The 23,848-nt window shown below is 30.1% G+C and overlaps 2 protein-coding genes across 5 annotated transcripts; both read right to left on the minus strand.

Annotated features, from left to right (window-relative positions):
* Nucleotides 1-17,228: 17,228 nt before the first annotated feature.
* Nucleotides 17,229-20,221, minus strand: LOC107018796 (tubulin-folding cofactor C). 4 transcript variants are annotated; one of them, XM_015219375.2, is made up of 2 exons: nucleotides 18,996-20,221; nucleotides 17,229-17,754 (listed from the first exon to the last, which is right to left on the minus strand). In XM_015219375.2, exon 1 carries the CDS (start codon nucleotides 20,066-20,068, stop codon nucleotides 19,016-19,018), a length of 1,053 nt encoding a protein of 350 aa, XP_015074861.1. In that variant the 5' UTR covers nucleotides 20,069-20,221; the 3' UTR covers nucleotides 17,229-17,754; nucleotides 18,996-19,015. The 4 variants fall into 4 exon arrangements, with proteins under 4 accessions (XP_015074861.1, XP_015074859.1, XP_015074860.1 ...); XM_015219373.2 differs by having other exon boundaries at nucleotides 17,229-18,098; XM_015219374.2 differs by having other exon boundaries at nucleotides 17,229-18,101.
* A 250-nt stretch (nucleotides 20,222-20,471) lies between these two features.
* LOC107018960 (transcription factor MYB25) lies at nucleotides 20,472-23,848 on the minus strand. The gene is made up of 2 exons (XM_015219556.2): nucleotides 23,519-23,848; nucleotides 20,472-21,629 (listed from the first exon to the last, which is right to left on the minus strand). Exons 1-2 carry the CDS (start codon nucleotides 23,826-23,828, stop codon nucleotides 20,815-20,817), a joined length of 1,125 nt encoding a protein of 374 aa, XP_015075042.1. The 5' UTR covers nucleotides 23,829-23,848; the 3' UTR covers nucleotides 20,472-20,814.

Here is a 23,848-nt window from a genome sequence, read left to right on the forward strand (position 1 = left end):
GGTGTGTTTTGCATTTTTATATTCAATGCATCCATAAACATGTCGATTTTTTAAAAATAGTATTCAGATAAAGTAAAGAGTTTTGTTGAATTTTTGCTTAGTTCTTGATTTGTATATCTATTTCACAAATGATGATATGTGTCATGTTATAAGAATTTTTGAACGGAAAAACTTTGAACTCTATTTTGACCATATAACTGTTTTCAACCAAATTGATCATACTTTTTGGAATTTAAAAAAAAAAGAACTCTGACTGATTTGAAATTTGGTAGATTCATAAGAACAACCTAGTAAGAAATTATTTTTTTCGGATCGTTATATGAGTTTTTAGTCATATTTGATTAAATAGTAGTGAAATGCTAGTTTTATGTGTTGGCTTAGACTTTCTTCTCCATTGGATGAAATTGATACAAGTCACTATGTATTTAATCATCTAGTTTTGATAATCTCTATTAACTCTCCTAAACTGAGTAATATAAAATTGGATCAATGTAATTAGAGAATTTTCATTTGACTTAAACTAACAGTAGACTCTCCAACTGAATTAGGTCTGTATAAGTTTATGGAGTGAAAATCGGTCATTGTACATGTATAATGCATGGGTAGTTCTCCAATCCCATCATTTGTCTATTCGAAATGCATGGATATATATATATATATGTATAAATGAGGCCTGAATTTTATTATTTGGGATTAATCAAAATATTATGATCTATTTAATGTATTATATCTCATATTCTCAATAACCTTCACGCACCCACTTAGTACTACTTAAGTTTTTCTTTTAATATAGATAAGATATTAATTCAAAGAATGCATTGTACATATACCTTATGTTAGAAGGAATTATTTTTAGTTTCTAACTAGATAAGAGATGAATATTTGATATATTTATTTGTAACTCTCCTATCATTGAGTTTGATGAATATTTCATTTCTTGTGATATATTGATGTGTGATTTTTTTTATTGATATTATCTCGCATAAACTGAATTTTATTCTCATAAGAGAAAGTATCTTTCAGATTGAACGAAACTTATTGTACACTAGCGTCTAAGTTATTTATTTTGAATAGAACTTCGAGATTTGTTAATGGATGAATATAATGGTTCATTGAAAGTGAAGTCACTACCAAGTACCAACATGTGAGTTCTGTTCAGATGAAAAATAACAAAGAGACCTTTCCTCTTGGCAGTGATAAGTTAGAATTATTTTATTTTGATTTGTGAGTGTATTGTTCTCTCAAATAATAATTATAATATTTCTTTCTATATTATAGGTGATTTATTTGCAGAATTATTAAAAATTTATTTTTGCTAATTTTCTTAACGAAAGAATGATAAAATTAAAGATACAGAAAATATATGTCCCATAAATTTATGGCCTTACGAAATATACACCTCAGTTTATGCTATGTAAAATATCTCTTTATGCACTTCGCCTTTTATAAGAGTGGTTACAATAGTCAATCCTAATATGAAAGACTTGGTAGTTAGGTCTATTCATACAAAGAATAGGCTTATGACTACTATCTAGAAAAAAGTTTTTTTTCTACACTAAGACTTTAAGGTTTAAGTACACTCTTTTAAGAGTTAAGAGTATCATTACGGGTACGGAGTTTCTTTGGATACAACGTCATCTTTATTGGAGAGTATTTTATCTCTCAATGTAAAATTTTTAACGCAAATTTAAATTTAGTTGGGCTTCAATGTGGATAGGAGACCTTTAATAAGAAATAATAAAAAATGTATCATTACTACTCTAGGAAGAAGAAATCACATGAAAATATTGCTCACAAGTTTTATATCAATAATAACAATCACCATTAAACTTCTCGAAGTAAAAATAAATTATTTATTACAAATTCTGACTTGGGATTATTCTTTAGAAATAAGATTTTTTCTACTCTAGGAATTTAAAGTTTAAAAAATCCATAAAGGTTCGTTTCGTATTGTGACGGTCTAGCTTAGGATAAAATATTTCACATCGAGATATTGAGTATATAAATAAGCAGACGTTATTAACTAGTGAAACGTATTAAAGCATGTGGGCCTATGCCCAGAACAGACAATATCACTAGGAAATTGAGCCATTACAAATGGTATCAGAGCCACTCCTATCGGCCTTGTCAATGTAGTCCAGGGTTCAATTGAGTTTAAGAAATGCATGTAAGGCAGGGCAAACCTAAGTAATGAGTCTAGGCAAATCCCATTTGGTGGGCAAACCTCAACGAAGATGTTATGTCCATAGAGTGAGTGCATGTGACGCCTTAGCTTAAGATAAGAAGTTACACATAGGCAAAGCACATGAGAAATGTTGGGTACATAAGTAAGTGGGCCGTACCAACTAGTGACGCGTTTTAAATTTGTGCGGGCCTTGGCCCAGAGCGGACAATATAACTAGCGGATTGGACCATTACATGTATAAGGGATAAAAAATAAATAGTCCTAGAATAAAATTTTGTTCTTTTGTTTGGTTGTCAAGTTTGAGATAAGTATACATGGTAGGATAAGTATCTCAGGATAACTAATCCCATGATAATTAATTATGGAATAACTTGTTTCCAACTAAACGATCCCTAAGAGTTAAGAGTATCATACGACCAACATGGATTATAGTGCAGTGGCGGGACTGCTTCACCCTTAACCAGATGTCTTGAGTTCGAGCCTTGAGTATGAAAAATCCTATTGTAAAACGTCATCCCCAAAATGACCCTGCAGTGCGCAATTCGAATTAAGTCGAGCCTCCTGTGCAAACTCCAGACACCAAGCGAAAAACAAAAAAAGTATCACTAAAGGTATAGAGTCCCCTTTGATTATAGAATCACCTATAGTAGAGTGTTTTCATCAATAATAATAATCATCATCAAATTTCTCAAATAAAACAAATTATTTATTACAAATTTACAACAGTCAACTCTAATATAAATAAGATTAGAGTTGGGACTATCCACACAATAGATAGGCTTAGACTTGGGACTATTTTTTAGAAATAAGATATTTTTCTACTTTAGGAATTCTTAAATGTTTATTTTAAAAGATATTTTTCTACTTTTGACATTCTTAAATGTTTATTTTATAAGATATTTTTCCATTGTGTGATGTGATTCGGAGTATGAATATTAAACAATCAATTTAATTTTTGGTATAAACGGATGCTCTATACAATGAAAGAATAATTTGAGATAATTATTTTTAAAAATTATGAAAAATAATTTGAAATCGAAGGAGTATTATGTCAATTACTTTCTTTGTCTTGATAAGTGTTACTCTGTTCATTTCACGTTTAAGTATGAAAAATTTAAAGTACGAGTTGTAGTGATACTTATTTTTAGGCAAAGGGTGTTATTAACCTATACTTATTTGAGACAATTTTTTTTTAATTGTTAAAGTGATGCTCCCTCCATTGTAAATAGTTGTCATATTTCATTTGTCAAAAGTTATTTTGACTAATTTTAGAGTTAAATTAGATTAAGTTAAGTTAATATTTTAAAATTATAATTTAGATATTCAAAAACTGTACAAAAAATACTGTAAGTTGCATCAATAACTTATTCCTCAAATCATTTTTCAAGACCTAATACGAAATATCAAATTATTTTTCAAGACCTAATACGAAATATCGATTATTTTGTATTGAATACTTCCTACCAAACTGGAGATGTTGCTGCTGGATCTTGATCAAGACGATATACATAACAACTAGATAATATTGCTTTCATATATAATCATTGGTGAAAAGTGTTAGAAAAAAATATATAAAGAAAATAAAAGTCATATGAAGATATAAAAGTTTGATAATATGAACCACAAATATAAAATTAAAGCTAAGTATTTCTTCATTTATTCTTAATTAGAGATTTTGGATTTGAGTTTTTTAGCTACGAATTTGTCTTTATTAGGTAGAACTTTCTCTTCATAATACAGATTTTTTTGAGACAAATCCAAATATAGTCAAACTTATATAGATACCAAACATCGAGTACAAAATAAAATAATAATAATTTATGAATATTTTGATGATTTTTTTGTTATATAATTATATAGTTTTGATCATCACTATTAAATTCAATCAAACTAATAATTGAAATCCTAGCTCTATCTTGATAGGTAGGAGACTTTATTTTTATTTTTTTTAATTTCTACGAGAAAGTCACAAAAACTTATTTTTCTTAAAAAAGTATTTTCTTTGTTCACTTTTATTTATCGCATTTCTATTGTCACACCCATTAACATGATTATCAATTATTATACCAAACTACTTTATTAATTATTCGTAATGTTTAGTGTTAATCTTTGAAAAAAAATATTTGGAAAATTATATGCCCCTCAAGCATCCGCGGTAATAAAAATATATCATTTCATAATAGAGCAATTTGCTTAAAACAAAATATTGTTACCTCAAATTTTGTAGAAATGACTATAAATCACATTTAAAATTTTATGAAAAAGAGTAGTAAACTTAGAAAAATTATTATTGAAAATCCTTCTATTTATAAATAACAAAGAATAATAGGAATGTGTTTATTTTGCCTTATTTATTAAACAATTACAACTCATTTTCCTCCACACTTTTTAAAACCTAACAATTAACTTTTGTTTTAAATTGAGTTAATTAACAAGTCAAAAGAAGCCACCAAAAAATGGTGTTTGGCACATTTAAAACCTAACAATTATCAATTTAAATTATGTTAGGATTGTGAACATGAAAATGTAATGGCGTGACAATATTTAATTTCTAAAAAAGAGAGGCATATATTATACATATATACAAAATTAGATAGTATTTGAAATCAAAATGACATGGACAACTAAAAATAAGAAAAAAGAAAATGATTGTAAGACTTTTATATATGAATCGACTATCAACGTTACGATAAGATGGTTGAAATTTATTTATACACATTAAATCAGATGTTTCGAATTCAAAGGGGTCATTCACATGAAGTTGTAATTCATTTTAAGAGAATCTAAAATTGAGCCTAATTTAATCTCTAATTTTAACTTGTTTTAAAATTCTTTATTTATATTGATGTAATGTATGTTCTTATATTGAAGGTATGAATTACTATCTATTTTACATCTTCTAGGTTTTATCTATCGATTTATAACCTTTTATTTTATTTTCTTGAGTTGAAATGCAAATTGTGGTTATAGAAGTTAGATAACAATATGTTAAAATTATTCAGATTAAGCACGTTAAATTGGGTGGGTCATGACCCAACCAATTTTAGCCCATTTGAGTCCAACCTATTTAAGCCTAACCTATTTCAGCCTAAAGTAAACTTGGGCGGGTCATGACCCAACCTAATTTCTATTCAACCCAATTTTAAATCTCCAATTTCAACCTGCTCACTTGACAGTCCTACTCAACTTTATTTTCTACCCATACAAAAAAGATATTATGTGGTAACCAATTTTTCTTTTGTTCTTGCAAAAATACGTCTGCATAGTTACTAAAGTCTTTAACAACATTTATATGGAGTGTTTGTAATAAATATTCATATTATATTATTATCGCTAAATATAATATAACGACAATTATATTATTGCCATCAAATTATTGCCAAAAATTCTTCATTTCTTTTAAACGGCCATTTCAATAGCCATTTTTCCACCAATTAATTTGATTTTTACAATTTAAACAGAGTAAAATCATAACATGAAAATTATATTCATACACAAAACAATGTGTTAATAATACAAACATTAGTTAAACATACACTGAAAAAATGTACTAAATAATGAAACAATATATTACTAATATTGATTTAGTATAAATATTTCAAAGTGTTTACTCTTACTAGCTAGCAAAGCTTGACATTCACAAAGAAACATCAAAATACAAAGAACTAAACATATTAAAAAAAACTTTTAAAATATTATATATACAAAAAAAAAAAAACTTTGAACTAGTCTACAATGAAAGAAATATCAATTAACACTCTTTATATAATGATGACTCCACCATTATTACTATCAAATTCTTGGCCAAAAAATTTGATTTGATTGTAAAAAGGTTCACTCAAAAGGACAATGTAGGGTTTTTTTTGGGCAGTTGCAATCCATGGTAAGGGCCACATATATACTGTAATTTCGTAAGCGCGGTATAAAAAGAACAATGTACAGTATATACGTAAACCTTACCGTTACAACATGTAAAGAAGTTGTGTGGACTTGAAAATAAAGGAAAAATTATTCGATTTTGCAATGTTGGTCCACATTATTTTTTGTAGTGGTACTTTAAAAAAGTTACCTAACATAGTGATATCATGCAATTTTATAGCATACATCATATACATATATTTGTATATCTAAAAAATCTTAATCATCACTTACTACACATATACATGATATACACTTTGATATGATTTTCATTCAAGATGAAATATTTTATGCGTTTAGATATATGTATTATGTTATATTTTGAAATTGAAATGTTGCTACGATTTTAAAATATAACAATACCTCGCTATATTTTTTCGTAAAATGAGTGTTGATACCGCTATTTATGAAATTTTCGAAAAAAAAGAAATCATTACTAGGTCCTTCTTTGGCAATTTATATGTCCTTGGACTTATTCTAGAGACATGGCCCATGTTGTTGTAGCCCAAGAAGGAGACAATTGGGCCTACATATTTCTCATTTGAAGACAATTCATTGTCCAAAATTCTTGCATCTTGTTCACAATGGACCCCTTACTCCACCATCCTTCTTGTACTCTTGTTTCAATTAATTGGTTTATTAAAGTTTCCCCACCACAAAAGGAAAATTAATTATTAAAAAGAAAAAAAGGATGTTTGGTCTCATCCCTCTTTAAAAGTTCAAAAATATAATATGGAAAAAAAAAAGGCAATAACATATCTTTCAAGTGTTTTTTAATTGATTCATATATTTTTTTTGGGAATAAATGTAATTTTGAATGATAGACATGCATACCATCACACAATAAAAGAGGTATAAAAATAATGTATATCACTATTAATTTCGTATATATTCAACCAAACGTGATATAAAATAATCTCACAGTACTTTTCAGAGTAATTTCCGAAAAAAAAAAAAAGAAAAAACAAGTAAACAATAATTTTGACATATTATTGTTCTTTCAAATGCTTATTTGTTGGGAACATGTTCAAAAAGAGAATATGTGATAGAAGTGTTTTGAAGAAAATAAAAAATTTATAAAAAAAATATGATAGAAAGTTAAAATAACATTACCTGATTTTAGAAGTACTTGATTCTAAAATATAAAATTTCATTTACTCAATTTGCTTGTTACTATTCTTAAAATTTTGACAAAGAATATATGCTTAAAAAATCAAATCAAAATCTGATAAAATGAATCGATAATATTCAAAATCAAACTAAACCATCTTATAAGCAACATGCCCTTCAATAATAATATTTTGCAAATATAAACTACTTTGTTATGAAAAGTAAAAAAAGAATAATAATATTTTGGGATATATATACCAATAATTTACCCTAAAATTATATACTTTCACATGTAAAAATCATTCTCATTTTCCATCTTGCTCAACTATCAATATTATTAATTGAATAATCAATAGTTATCTATATATATATATATATATATATATATATATATATATATTCCTTTGTACCAAATGGTCCAAATTAATTATAGGAATTTATTGTCATGACTTGGTAGTAAAACCATTGGAGTTCTATTTTCAATCTAGACCTAAATCGAAGTAGTTGAGTTATCTGTTTTAAATCTCGATTAATTTGATTCACATATTTTAAAAAATTTTCATTTGTAAAAACAACGTTTACAATAAAATATTTAAATCTCAGATACCAAAACTAATGAAATTAATTGTCACTTTTCTAAAGTTATGAATATCATGGCCATAATAACATCTACATCCCACTCATAATCAACAATGGCCTCCCCCCTCCACCCACTATTGACTTTTAAGAAGATAAATAAAATTCAAAACTTTTGTAGCAATTTATTTTGGTCCCTTTGGGATAATTATTGATTGTATAAACAAAGATAAATTAAGAGTTAATAAAAGGAAAGTAAAAGGAGGGTTGATAATTCATCATATGAAGATTTTTAAAAAAATGGTTTTAATGTTAAATGGATGCGTAGAGTTATCTGATATTTGTGTTTAGCTAATAGCAAAAAAAAAAAAATTAGAAAATTTTAAAATTTTACATGTAGGTAATATAATTTTTTATATACCCAATAATATAACATTTGAATAAAGGATTGTAAGGAAGAATATTCAGCTAATCACCCTTCAGTTTATATTATATTGCTTCGTCACAATATGTGATTTATTGGAAATATCACAATGAATTAATCGAAATGCGCACAAACTGATATTAAAAACATTTGACTAATGTGTGGTTTAAATTGTACTTACATTTTCTCTTGTGATATTACTTCACATTGAAATGGTTTCTTCTACCAACATTGATGTTTCTTTGCTATTCTTCACATCTCCAAGTTATTAGTAGCTCCAAAAGGAGGAGTCCAAAGGGATAGCATGATCCAAATTCATTTTACTCTTTGAAGTAACAGATTATGTTGTTCGAATACTTCAAAATTCTGTTAATTACATGTTAAATCCTTCAAAAAGTAATGCATTTTTTGGAAGATCTGATCGATATGACAACATTTTGAAAAGACCAAACAACATAACAAACAGAAAGTTATGTTGCTCGAACCCTAAAAAAGACATTGTTGTACCATATCGAATCCTTCCAAAAATACAACACGTTTGAAGAATTCTACACGTACCTGTTAATATTTCTGAAGAATCTGAACAACATAGATAGAAACCGGATCAATGCGATCCCTTTGGATGCCTCCTTAAGTTGCTGTCAAAATCAAGAAAAAATTATCTTCATATTTTTCTTCTTCTTCAAAGTTCAAAGCTTTTAAAAGAGAAATGGAGAGTTGAAATTTTGGGATTGGAGATATATGAAAGTGTACAAAGGGTGAGTTAATATATAAAAGAAAAAAAAAGTGCTTTAGCTACATTGAATTATATGCTAAAAATTACTCTAACTTTCACTTAGTTTATAGTCTTTCAAATTATTATTTTTTTTGGCAAATCATGAGAAGAATTTTCTTGTCTACCCATAAAGGTAAAAATAAATAAAATTAAATTAGTAGACCCCATTCCTTAACAAACTAAACAGCCACATGGGAGCTAGGTTTTACAATAGTGGGTCACCATCCCTTCCTAGTCAATTATTTATTTTGTTTGTGATCACGGGATTAGTTAATACGTATTTTTTCATTATATATAGATATTACAGATTGAATTTTTATAAATAAAGTCATTTTTATGTTAGAAAGTATTTTTCAGGGTGAATTCAGATCAGTCGAGTTAAAAGTCGAAAAAATAAAAATATATTTATTTTGTACTAACTAATAAATATGGTAGGAGTGTGAAGTGATTAATACTATTCGTTCTTACTTAAATGTATTAAATTTGAGCTCTAGTCAGACTAGAGTTGTTTTAATTTGGATCGAAAACACTATAATCTCAAAATGCGTCTTTGTGCGACTAAGAATCAATTAGATTAAAATTTGATCGAACATCGAATGAAAAATATATATTTTTTTAAAATTTCTTTGAATCCTTGAAACTTCCATCTACTATGCTTATTTCTTAAGAAATATGAACCCTCTTTCTCTTTCTTTACGTAACTAATCACATGATTACAATTATAAAGAATTGGGTTAATTTATTTAAAATAATTAAAAGAGACATTGTAATGATGTTATCATATAATTGAGTCAGAAACACATGTAATGATGGATACTGTTAGATCTGTCCATATGCATAGCTAAATAATTAATTAAGGTGCTAAATAATATCCAAATTTTTATGTTAGGGTCAAAGATTTCATAACATAATATTACTCGATCGTTGAGTGTTTATGAAAAATAATTTCTTAATTCTTATAAGATAATAGTAAAATTGCGCTGTATACGTATCATTATTTTTATATTTTACTATATATGTTAGAAGAAGTGGCTCCCTCCTCTCCGTATATAATAGACGAGGCGAGAAAATTGTTAAAACTCGTACATTTTCCTCTTTGAGTTTGACCTATTGTAGAGAGAAAAAAACAAAGTGAATACTCTAGACTTTTATTATTTTTTCAAATTAGTGATTTGACTCGATTCGAAAATGCCTCCATTTATTATGAATATACTTATTTGTAATGATGATTTTATAGTGTAAAAAGTTATTAAATTTGTCACACGATAAAAGTAAAATATTTTAAGGACATCAATGATGAGAAAGTGGCTTTAAGTAGTTAAGTTACAAATCAATTATTTCCCTAGCTCATGCATGTTTGTAGTTAAACACAATTAACCAAATAAAAAAAAAATCTTACCAAAAAAAAAAGGAAAAATTATATATAGTAGCAAATTAATAACCTAAAATAAATGGAGTAGCTAGGGTTTGATTAATTGTGCTCCATAGCAAACGTTAGCCAAAGTTTGCCAGGCGCCTCTCTCCCAAAAATCTCGCTCGCCACCCTCCTTCTGGTCGCCTCTCTCGCTTTATACACAGACGTGTATAAATTCTGTTTCTGTTTTGTATAAAGCGAGAGAAAATTGTATATACACATGCAAAAATATATATCTTCGTGTTATACACTTAAGTATACAATTTACAAACATTTTACTCCAATTCAATTGTAGACAAATGCAAATTTTATACAAATATTGTAGAGAAAAAGGCCAACAAATTATACAATTGCGAATTATACAATTGTAGTGAAATACAATTTTCTCTAGCTTTATACAACATAAGTGTATATATTGTGTTTCTGTTTTTGTATAAAGCGAGAGAAAAACATATATCTTCTTGCTATACACTTATAATTATGCAATATACATACATTTTAATTCGATTCAATTGTATGCAAAGCAAATTTTATAAAAATATTGCAGCGAAATAGGCAGCGAATTATACAATTGTGCATTATACAATTGCAGTGAAATAGGATAGCGAATTATACAATTGCAGTGAAATAGGCCAGCGAATTATACAATTTAGGCCAGCGAATTATATAGTTGTATATGTATAGCGAATTATACAGTTTTATGTTTGCTATGTAGTGCAATTATGCAAACTTTGCTATAGCATACAAGTATGAATTTTTTGTTTGCTATATGTGAAAGTTGCCCCCCAAAAAAACATAATTGAAATAAAGATATGATTTTGAGGAGCTTAAAAAATTATTTAACAATGAACCCCCCCTCCCCTCCCCCCACCACACATACACAAAGCAGAGTAATATAATGTAAAAATTAAAATATAATCAAATTTTATTACGAATACTGAATATCGAAGAACGAAAACAAAAGGCTAATTAAAATATATACATATAACAGTAGTGGAGTAGTGATATGGAAAGGAAGAATAAGGAACAATTTATGAGGAAAAAAGGTTGAAAATATATTTTTTATTAATAATGGAATCAAAAGTATATTTAAGGATTATTCCTACTATTCTTATATATAATATAATATATAAAAAAAATAACACAAAAAGGTAATGACTAATTTTCCGCTCAACAATTTAAAATAATATTAATTTATTATGGATCAATTATTATTATACATTAAAGTGAGAAGTTATATCAATAAATTATGAATATTGTGTATGACATTTCATTTTCATTGTTTTAATTAATATAAGTGCTAAATTTTTTTTTAATAAAATAGTAACTTGTTACACTCTTTCCTCAATTTTGAAATCAAGTTTTAATTTTAGTTTTAAAATATAGACAACTTAATAAATTATATATACATAAAAAAAAAGATAATTGAAATGATAGTTAAAATGTAACGATCAAAAAATATATAAAGCAGCTTTAGTAGCTAAAATGTTTTGATTAATTAAGGTAATTAATACTAGTAATCTTTGCTTTTTTTTATCCCACGCCTTGTAGACAACACTAATTATAAGTTCAAAAAAAAAAAAACACTTTCAATTGTATGTCAAAACACTTTTATTATTTCCTTTATAAACTATATGGAAGACTAATTATGAAACTCCATAATGCTCATACAGACATGTCCATTTTCTAAATAAATAAATTATAAACTGTCAAATTTGTTTTTAAGAAAATTCATTTGGTGTCTTTTACTTTGTGTTAGAATTAAGCTAAGTTGAAGTTTGTATATTTCAATATTTATTTTTGAAGGCGATGTTTTCAATATGATTTTTTTTTTAATTTCAGAGGCTCAAACTCAAGATTTAATTAAGAATAGAAGAATTTCAATTATGTGATCGCTCGATTGGATGTTGGTAATTAAGAATCAATTTCGTTTACAGTATATACTATATACAAGTATGTGATATTTTCTTGGATATATACATAATATAATAATCGATTCTCAAAAATTCGACAAACTCATTAAAAAAATTCCTTAATAATATTAATTATGTGGATTATTTGATAGACTTCTTAGAAATATGTTGAGGTAATTTGTTAGATAAGATTTAAGAATAAATTTAGGGAAATTTTTTTATACCTTTTTATTTTTTTTAAACTCACTTTTTTTAGACCAAATTTGAAAGGCTAATTTTTTTTTTTTTTAATTGTGACCAGAGGAAAAGTAATATATATTTTTGGAAATAGGAAAATATATATTTTTTTTATGGAAAAACTATTATAAAAGTATATTAATATTACGGTATAGTAGCAATTATGTGGATGGATCTTGTAGATTTAAATATTTAGGAATTGAAAAAGGTAATAATCAAAAGGGGGACCTTATGATTTTTCTGTAATTATTAATATTTAAGTATTTTGCCTTTGTCATGAATTCCTTTTTGGATACAATATTACAATAATAAATTTAGCATAATTTTATAAGTAGTAAATCTTTTTTAAAATAAAATAAAATACGTTAAGTTTATCGAAAATAGAAAGAATATTTCTGAGAATTTTAATTTCGATTAAATGAATGGTGAGAAAGATATAGTAACAAACAAGCATTAACAACAACAAAATAATAAGATATCTAGGCTAACGAAATAACAAGTAGTGATAAAAAATTAAAAATAGGAATGATACTAATATTTCTGAAAAAGGAAATTAAAATACATTGGACTACCAGCTAACCTTGTAATTTAAAAATAAAAATAATACTAATATTTCAAAAAAGGAAACGAAATACGTCTGACTACCTACCATACCAACCTTCTATTTTAATTTTCGACCTTCACATTTTCCTAACAAGGGTCACGTGTCCTCATTGAGGTAAAGTTGGAGATATCTTGCCTAATCATGGTCAACCTTCACACTTCCTAATTATGGACCGGGGGCGTCTGGGCATGTCCTCTCCGCATGTCTGAATTATCTTAGTCTCATTTTCCGCATATTATCCTCTTAGGAGGCCATTCTCAACTTGTTCTGAATATCTTAATCATAATCTGATATCGCCACCTCAATATATCTTCATCTTTACCACTCACATCTTTACGATATCATAATTTTGACAGATCAACACTCAACCTCATTAAGCATAATCAAACAAGAAAATCAATGTCATTATCACCTATTGACTTTGCTTTTGTATAATCTATTGATTAGAAGAGATTAGGTATTCAAGCTATTAATGTGAGGTGGATTCGAAAAAAGGATGATTCTAGTTATATTTTTGAAACTATTCATATATACACTTCACGTTTTATTACTTACCACTTCATCATAATATTTCGATGATATATTTTTAACGATAACATAAATGTCATGTATAACGTACCCGTTGATACCTACAACTATGCCACAGCTGTAATGCATCTCTTTCAATGACAGATCATAAAAAAAGATTTATTGATATAAAAGCAAAAGTTAGAAAATTAGAAAATACTAAAAACCCTTTCTACTATTTAATTTTATTTAATTTTTGTAGTACTTTTTTTTTGGTCCCCCTTCTAGTGAGCAGATAGAAAATAATTTTTTTTTAAAAATAAAATAAATTATGTGTTGCAAACAAAAGATGTAAAAAGTGTACATAATATTGGGCCATATATGAGGGACATTTATATCAATATTAATTGGAATTTTATTTGACTAGATTTTGTAATTGTTCCCTTTTATGACTACTTTTATGCCATCTATGTTGTTATTTGGTTTGTTACTGACCAGAAAAAGTGTAATTTGACATTTTTTTTTTTGGATTTTAATTTTTTTAGTCAGTTCTATAAAAAATATTTCACGAATTTATGTAATAATTTTTAATCATCGATGGTGTATATTTGATATATAATACGTCTATCATTGGTGTGCATACATTAGTAAAGTGCGGATTATATTTTTAAATATTTTTTTCTATTTTTTCATTAATCATTTAATATTTGAAGTTTATAACAAAATTAATTCAAAATCATATCAGATAGACTCGCTATATGTGAAAAGGCTCCTTCTAAGAAGGCTTTTTTAAAAATAAAAAGAATCTGGTCCTACAACATTTTCTTATATGATTTTGGCAAATCCCTCTTCTTCCTCCTTCCTTTCCTTTCGTGAGTTAGCTTCGGTGATTGAGTTTAATTTACGTTTTATTTAATATGGTATATACTAGAGTTAGACCTTCCGATGTGGATCTTTAGATTGGTTGTCCACACCCTGTAGTGATAGGACGATGTCTAGCTAGGCATGCATATCTTGAGAATCGGATAAATTTAAACGCGTAAAAGTTAATGAATAGAAAAGAATTTTGTATTGGTAATGGAAGAGATTTCGATTGTGAACTTCCGTATATGATTTTGAGAAATCCTTTTCCTTAAACTAGTTTTGAAGTTAAGTTACATTCAATGTTTATTTAATTATATTTTATTTTTTTGTATCGATTAAAAATTCAAAACTCAAATCTTTTGATTAAGATACGAAGGGTGGGATAGAAAACTTTTAAGACAAATTATGTGGAAAACTTAAAATTTTAAAATTAGATATTGCAAAGACTAGTAACTAGAAATATCAGATTGTTTTTTTTTCTTTTTAATTCTTGATAAATTAATATTTAAAAAAATTGATCTGACTTGATAACCATGTGAGCCCCAAACTTAATAATCCAGATATAAAATTGTTCTTTGAGTTATTTTCAAACGTCAAATAAGAATTTAAATTTTAAACTAACAACTTCAAATAATTATAACTAAATTATAAATTTAATAATTTATAAAAATTCTGTAGATTTACTAAGCAAAACTACTTATTCAATTGAATTAGCATATATCTGAATTCTAAAGTTTTAAATTTTTTTCGTCTATCAAATGTCAAATCAAAATTTCAATTTTATAAATTCTAAATTTTAAATCGATCATTTCAAAAATATATAATTAAATTATAAATTTATAAAAACTACCAATTCAATCGAATCAAATCGTATCTGAACTTTTAACTCCGCCCCGCTTACTGCTAAATTAATTTGTCCACTGAAGAAACATCAAAGAACAACATTGCAGGCTTTGCTGGATAGGCCCCTGCTAATGAGATATCTCATTTCACAGGTGTTTGGAATTATTATACATCGATGATTATTTATATTTTACTTTATTACATAAACTTATATTAAAGTCAAAATTTAATAAATTAATTTTAATAATAAGTACATATAAACTTATATGAAAAGAGTAAATTAAAAGATTTCACCATCATCATCGGTCTCAGTCTGACTCAAAAATAATACATTAAAGATTTTCTTTTAGTAAGTTTAAGTATTCATTTATGTTTTTTTTACCTAATTATGATTAGTATGTTTCGCTACCTAATTACCAATAATTTATTTATATGTATTCATATTTTCTAAAGTCAGTTTAAATATAATATACTTTCTAATGCAAGAACTAAAAAAACACTTGAAGGAGCGATGTGCTTTGTTAGATATCATCTCATGTAGAACGAATATGTTTATTATTCAATTTTATACAAGTAAATTTAAATATCACAGATATTAGTTGATGTCGATTTAAAGAACACGTGTTTATGTATAAATTAAGTTTTTTTTTTTTTTCAAAAATGTACAAAATTAAACAAACCAAATGTAGTGGTATTGCTAGTTCCACGATTTATCTTTTGTTGTGCCAACAACTTCAATGAAATTTGAGGTAAGTGTTGTGAGAATGTCTTTAATTAGCTATTTTTTGGTGAGACATTAATTCAATGGCCCAACAATGTATTTTTCATCTCAAAATTGATTAAAGCAACTCCTATTAACTTTTCAACTTGACAATAGGATGGTGTGGTGGGACTATCATGTCTCCTTTTGCACTAATTTAATTAATTGTGTCCTTTTGGTGAACAACTTCCTAATTTTGTGCATGTGACTTTTGAAAGGTTTCTCTCGTTAGGAAAAGATTTATGTATATTTTATTTTTTTTAGATTTTATTTACGAATATTGATGATTTTCATGACTTATCCAATTTGTTTAAATTGAGACGAGATTGTGTCCTTTTGGTGAGCAACTTCCTAAAGAATGCACATGATTGATAAAAGTATCAAGTATTAACAAGTCGAAGATGTTCAGAATTAGAGTTTTAACTCTGAACATACACGTCATTTAAAGGATGGGGTAAATTCAGAATGTCGTGCAACAAGTGAATTGAATGGAGGAATAGTCGCACCTAAATTGAGAAATCACAAGAGAAAGTACACTCCAATTGATATGATGGATGACGTTCGATTGAACTTAGATATTGATATTGACTACATATTGGCATGACGAGCAAAAGAAAAGGCATTAGAATCGATAATGAAGCAACCAACTACGTCTTATGGAAAGCTGCCTGGATACTTATATACCTTGGATAAGACGTACCCTTGTTCACATATTCGAATGAAAAACACCCGAGAACGAATGTTTGTATGTGTTTACTACGTTGAATGTTCTTATGGAGCATGTATTTTAGATACATAAATACATTATAATTTTATTTCTTCGTTTTTAATACTTTTTATACATTTTAAAAGGGAATATATTTTCTTAGGCATACAAAGTTATTGTTTCAGAAAATGATGTTATTAGCTATTTACTAATTATATTTATCCATAAAATATAAATAAAATATACTATAGCTATATTATTTTGATATAAAATGTAGTTTGCCATTTTCTGTATTTTTCCTTATTTTTACCTACACAAAATAGTTGATGAATTGTGATCCAATATATTTATAAACTTCCAGTTCAGCTAAAGTTGTAACAGGCCTATTAGAGTTGTGTCCACTAAATATTAAATTCTATAGGACTTAGATGAACATGCATGTTACAGTCCATTAATTACTTGCTGAATGAACTGAACAGGTATTTTCTTCGAGGCCTCATTTATTTACATTTAATAATTCAATTTTAACTATCATAATTCTTTACCCACCAATACTAACCACCATTTACGATCATTATCACAAACTACCACAATGTAGCTATTACCATCATCCTCCACAACTATCAACCGTCATCACCAAACTACTAGCATCAACCTCTACTCTCAATCACCATCACCATCACCACGAGCTACTAACACACCTCACCATTAGCCAACATTATCCTGACCGACATCTACAACCACCATCGCTAGCCATTACCTAATCTCTTCATCACAACCCCTACATAGCAACTGTGCCTGAAGGTGCCATGCCTCTGATGGAGGGAACTAGGCCCTTGTAAAGAGAGAAGGTCCCTTAGCGTGAATCATGTCACTGAAAGCACCAACTGAGCCTCCCAATGATGCTACATTCCAATCCTGATATGGAATATTGACATGTTCAAGAAAAACGTGATAGGATCATCGTTGACTGGTTAGAACTTGAGATAGTTCTTTGAATATAGCCATCAAGAAGAGAGTCAAGACTAGTATTTAGCATACTACAGGACTCACGAATATATAAAGAGTAGAGCTCTATTACCCAACTCATCGAAATACTTAAAGTGATCAAATTTAGCTGAAGTCATTACTCATTACAGATAAACTGAATCATCATTAGCAATTCCCACAGCTTCTTCATTAGACAGTGCCCAGCAATTATGCTAGCGGCTTTTTAAAGATTTATCAAGCCCCCAGACCATATTCTCTTAACTTTGTTACTTCTGCTGAGTCCATTCAAATCAGTGACATAGAGTCAAAGCAATCAGCATGACGATATAGGAAAATCGAGAAACTTTTGTATGATTAAGCAGTAGGTGCCACTTAAAGAAAATAAGCTGTCAAGCTAAGCAGTCTGAAAATGTCAATGGGTAAAGTAAATCTTAAAAACCAGTATCAACTTGCATTATTTTTCGAGCACACAATCTAGACAGTCAAAGAGCTATTTCACCGTAGAACACACCATATAACACGACAAGAAGGATAAGTTCCGTGTCTATTACCAGCTTGCATAGCAACTTTAACTTCTCTCCTTCAATTTAGTAGTACAGATACAGATACATATAACACAACAGAGTTCAACTTGTTATGCTTTTCAAAAAGAACTCAAGAAGCATAAATACAGAAAAATGTTAAAATATCACACACAGTTCCATAGACATGCAGAGCACAATGGCTACACTTCCTGTGGCAGCACCAGCAACAAATCTTTCAAGATTAGTTGCCTCCTCATTATCAGTTACGAAGATAGTCCCTTTATTTTTCATAAGAATAGAAGTTGATTGACTTAAACGGAGCTATGCGTAGGACATTGATATGATGGAACCAGCAACAAATACATATAGATATTATGGATTCATATAACTGACACCAACTAGTTGTATCTAAGTTGATTGATAATAAAAAGGTATTTCATATTAATTCATAGACAACAAAACAGAATCATACTAACAACAACAACGACTAGGCCTTTATCACAATATTCCTGTTCCGTTGTATTTAGTTCACCTCTTAAAATAGAATAATAATCAGTATGCATTTAATCAACAAATTCAAGTACTTAAAAGAAGATAACCAAACAAAAGTGATCTCCTTTAAACAAAGAGGATTAACATACTAACCGTTCCTCGCGACAAAAGATTCAAATTTTTGGTTCTCGACTTGAAATATCAACTGTGCCAACGCGTTCATTTTCCGGCAAAATTGACCAATTTGGAGACTGCACAGCTCTTAACCACTTAAAATCATCTACATTCGACCAATTCCCAGTTTCCTCACCAAGATTAGCTTCCTCAAGATCCTTCTCAATCCCTTCATACTTTAAGCAATACGGTGCAAACCTTACACCATCACTATCCTCGATTATCGGTCTACTCCTCACTCGAAGATAAAAATCACATCTTTTAGCTTGATGAATCCGAATCTGATGTGATGCCATAACGAACACACAGTTTGTCACTTCTTCAATCAACACTGACCCAAAAACAGGTCCAACATATACCTTACAATCTATCAGTTTATGCACAAACAATGCCCTCACACTCCCCATTAATCTCACATCACAACCCTTTAATTCTGATAAAACAAATTCCCTAATCTCTTCATCATTACCCCTACCGAATTCCTTCACTAATACCTCATTTTCTTTGCCCCTAAACCCTGGTGAATCCAAAACCCTTAACACTGAATCCTTTGATTCCACATTTGGAACTTCTGATACGGTGTCGTTCTGCGTTGTGATTTTCTTCGTTGATTTGTTTTTGAAAGAGAATTTCTTCCTTGGGATTACTTCGCTCGTAACGTGTTCGACTAATTGTTTTAGATCGGTTATAGTTTTGAGGCATGTACGGACTTCGTAGGATGGTAGGGAAAAGGAGTTTTCAGCGACGAGTTTTTCGAGATCTGCGATGGATATTGAGACGTTGTCGAGTTCGGATTTAAGAGTCGGATTGGAATGCGGATCAGGCGTTTGACGGATGCGAGAGAGTGTGGATTCAATGGAGTTTTTGGATTCGGAGAAACGAGAAAGAAAGGAACTTGTGGAGATGAACGTAGAGTTCGATTCCGAATTAGGTTTGCGAGCCAAACGGGATTGGTGTGAGTTCGAAAGGCGCTCGATCATCGCCGCATGCTTCCGTTGGAGAGCGGAATCCGCCGCCGCCGCCGCCGCCGGGAGATTATCGTCTTCTTCCATAGATGAAGAAGTTGCACAGTACTTTGTTCGGAGTTTAGACAAATTGCACTTTGGTCTCTCTAATATTTTGGAATTAGAGCTCTACACCCTTTTGGCGCTTAAAATATAAGGTGTTTAAAATTCGAAACTTATAATCTAAAACTTGTTATAAGTGGAGTTAGGTAAGATAAAGAGGGTCGTTGGAACTATTTTTAAATGAGAATAAAATTCAAATTGAAACGATAATAAGATTCAAAATTGAAAGTGTAATAACTTAAAGAAAAATGACTTCCAAGTGGGATGTAAGCAAATCTAACATCTACGTTTGTTTGGGTAGAGAGAGGTCATTTTCAAAAGACCACTCATGGCTCGAAAACACCCAATCCTTAATGGAAATAGAGTTGATGGAAATTTAAAATAAACATAGGCCAAAAAAGTGTCACCAGAACCATTTCATTGCCAGCCATACAACAAGCTTACAAAATGAGCACCTTTCCAGTCTGCAATTTTCAAGCACAAAATGCTTCTTTTTTTTTTAATCCCCAAGTTTAGTGTACAGACATTCTTATATCTTATATGTCATAAATAAACCGCGAAAAAGAAGAAACAGAAAAACCCTATAAGTTTCACCTCGAGCTTCCACTTCAGCTGGCAATCCAATATTTAGCAGAGACATTGGAGTTGAAGTCTTGAAGATACATCGATTCATCATATCCTAATTGACCGGCTTGGTCCTTTCAAAAAGAGTTATCTAATTTCCTGTTCTGTTATCCAAAACCCACTTGAGCAGAGCTACGTTGTGAATTTCTTTGGCTTGTGGCTAGGCTGGATAATTTGCCAGCTTTTTCTAGTCCACTTTTGATCCAAGCAATGTTGTTCAAATCTGTGGCCATAGAAGCTAACTCATGGCTGAGGAGGGGAGGATGTTCCTCGTAATCAACAAACTCGGGACCCAACAATGAACTTTTGGAGGAGCTCTTGGAAGTAGCTGCACAGCAACCATGCCCGCAACCCTGAGGAACTATGGTTTCACCAGATACACCTTCAAGAAGTTTGCATATATCAAAGTCTGGTGAGAATGTGTGGATCAGAGGCCCCTGCATTGGCACTATTCTTGAAGTTACAGAAGGGTTATAAACATTAAATGCGCCAATTTTCTGAGTTGGATGAACAGCAGGTGGATCGCTATTTCCCATAGATGTAGGACGACTTCTTTCAGAAGTGAAGTGTGGAGTTTCCTCGGGAATACAACACATCTCATATATTTGAGCTTTGTTTTCAGACTGGCTGGGAATGCACTCTGTACGACTAACTTCCAGCATTTCCAGGGGCTTAATTTGGTTAACACCTTCACATGACATAGTTTCTTCAGATAATGCCCTGGCTTTGTAAATGCTACAATCATCTAACGTCATGCTGCGTATTGGTTTAACCCTCCATAGCCCTGCAAATCGACGCCTTAGTGTAGAGTTCCAGTGGTTCTTAATTGCATTGTCTGTTCTACCAGGGAGCAATTTTGCAATTGCGGCCCATTTATTTCCATGGACGGCATGCGCATTAATTATAATGTGGTCTTCTTCATCTGCAGCAAAGTAAGCTTTGATTAGGCTTCAGGGAAGAATATGGTCATGACTCATGAGAATAACATGGATCCAGGAGATTCTTAAGGCAAATGATTACATTTGCTTCAACTAAATTAAACTAAACATGTATAGAATTCCCTAAACCAAGATAATTTGACTATTACACAAATTCACAGAAAGAAAAACTCGTAAGCATTATTTTAACTGTTAATCTACCGCCTTTTAAGGAAAATGCACTTGCTCAGTTGGACAGAACTGTGATGTGATGCTGAAAAGAAACATCACAATATTCACACTTCGGTGTAAAGTTTATGCATCAAATCAAAGTTTAATGTTTGTTCTAAACTTCATTAAGCATTGCAAGACTAAAAGTAAAACAAACTACAAGAGCAGCTTCGGTTAATAAAATAATCGATAGACATCGATGAAAAGATTGAAAAGTAATACAATTATGCCTAGATATATCCGTTTGTACTCTTTGCATCACCAAGCAATCGTCAAATTGACCCAATCATGCAGCATCACGTAACTCCGCCAGTGGGAGCTTGCTCATTTGCCGGCCCTAAATCTTGATAAAGAAAGAGGGTTGCAGTAGGTGAATGAGCATCATAAAACTAGTCATTTTAAGCATCACCCATGTCATCATCTGGCCACTTAAATAGCTACTAGACCATCCTAGTATCTTCCTGATGTTCAACAATGTAGTGGTTCCCTCCATGCACAGAGAATTGGCAACTGGCAATAGCAAGAACTACCATGCAAAGAACAACTCACCAAAAGGACATTTTTAGATGCTTTCGAAAATTATTAACAAAGAAGACTATCTCTAACATTGACTGTGGCAGACTAGGTAGAAATTACGTTTCCATTAACCTTCAGTAAATGGTAACACCAAAGTGACACAAGGTGAACTGTAAACTCCACTAAAGTTGATGCCTAAAGTTAAGTGCGACTAGAGACAAGTGCATTTCATGTTTCCAAATTGCAAGTTCATCATGTAGAAAGAGAGAGACAGAGTAAGCAATTACTTCTGACAACATTTAGGTAAAGAAGTAATCTCAGCTAGCACCATTTCTTCCTCATCAAGAAAAGAAAATGTGATCATTTGCAAGCATTAGCAAGGCAAATTAACATGAAGCAATAGCTCTTAAAGGTGGGAGTGAAGGGTGCTAGCTTTGAGTTAAACTTGGAGATTGAAGTCTTATTGTCTCTCGGGCATAGACACGAGCAACAAAGCAATTATAGGCCAATCTAAACAATATATTCACTGGGTGGCAAAGAAACCTAAATTGCACATAGTTAGACCTCGTGTACCATTCACCAAGATTTTATTTCATTTATAATTACCATTCAATGATCTTTATACAGGGGATTCTAACAACTTTGGTGGTGAACATCTCTAATGACTAGAACACAAGACTATATTACTTGTTAGTAAATTTGGGTAACATTTGCTGAGGACACAAGCATGCATCAGTAAACCACAGTAAGAATATCATACTTTACAGTACTAGTCCTATACTAAGGAGGCACTAAATCTCGAAATTCTAAAGCGTAAGCTACCAGAGGGGCTATCAGCCAAGGAGATAGAAAACTTATATTGATTGAACATCTTTCAAAAAGTAAGCATTTTTGGAGGATCCAACACAAGTGCAGCAACATTTTCGGAGACCCTAAGCAACATAGTTCAGAAAACACAAAAATATACCAATGCCATCCCTTTTCTAGCAAAAAATGTGCCCTAATAAAAAGCCATCGAACAATAAATTCAAAAATCCAAAAGCACTTCAAACAAAAAAGGATAAAATAACAGCATATTACGTATCTACACAAAGCTAACAAACTCAACAGAAAGCTAAACCAAAAAAAAAAAAGCCGAAGGTTTTACCAGTAAAAGGCTTGCGTTTAAGCACCGGATCAAGCTGATTACACCACCGAAGTCGGCACGATTTCCCAGAACGACCTGCAATCCCTTGAGCTATCATACTCCAATTCCTTGCACCGAACTTATTAACAAGTTCAGTCAGTACTGCATCTTCCTCCGGCGACCAAGGCTCTTTCACTCTTCCACTACTAACTCTACTTCCTCTTCCTCCGTTCATCATCGCATCACCGGCATCAACCAAACTACATCCTCCGTCGCCGCCATGGCCGTCGCCGGCGGCGGCGTAACCGTTCTGCTCCGCCTTTTCATTCATCTTCTCTGCTTATTGTTATC

The sequence above is a fragment of the Solanum pennellii genome, chromosome 5 (genome assembly GCF_001406875.1).
Source record: "Solanum pennellii chromosome 5, SPENNV200".
NCBI classification, from domain to species: Eukaryota; Viridiplantae; Streptophyta; class Magnoliopsida; order Solanales; family Solanaceae; genus Solanum; species Solanum pennellii.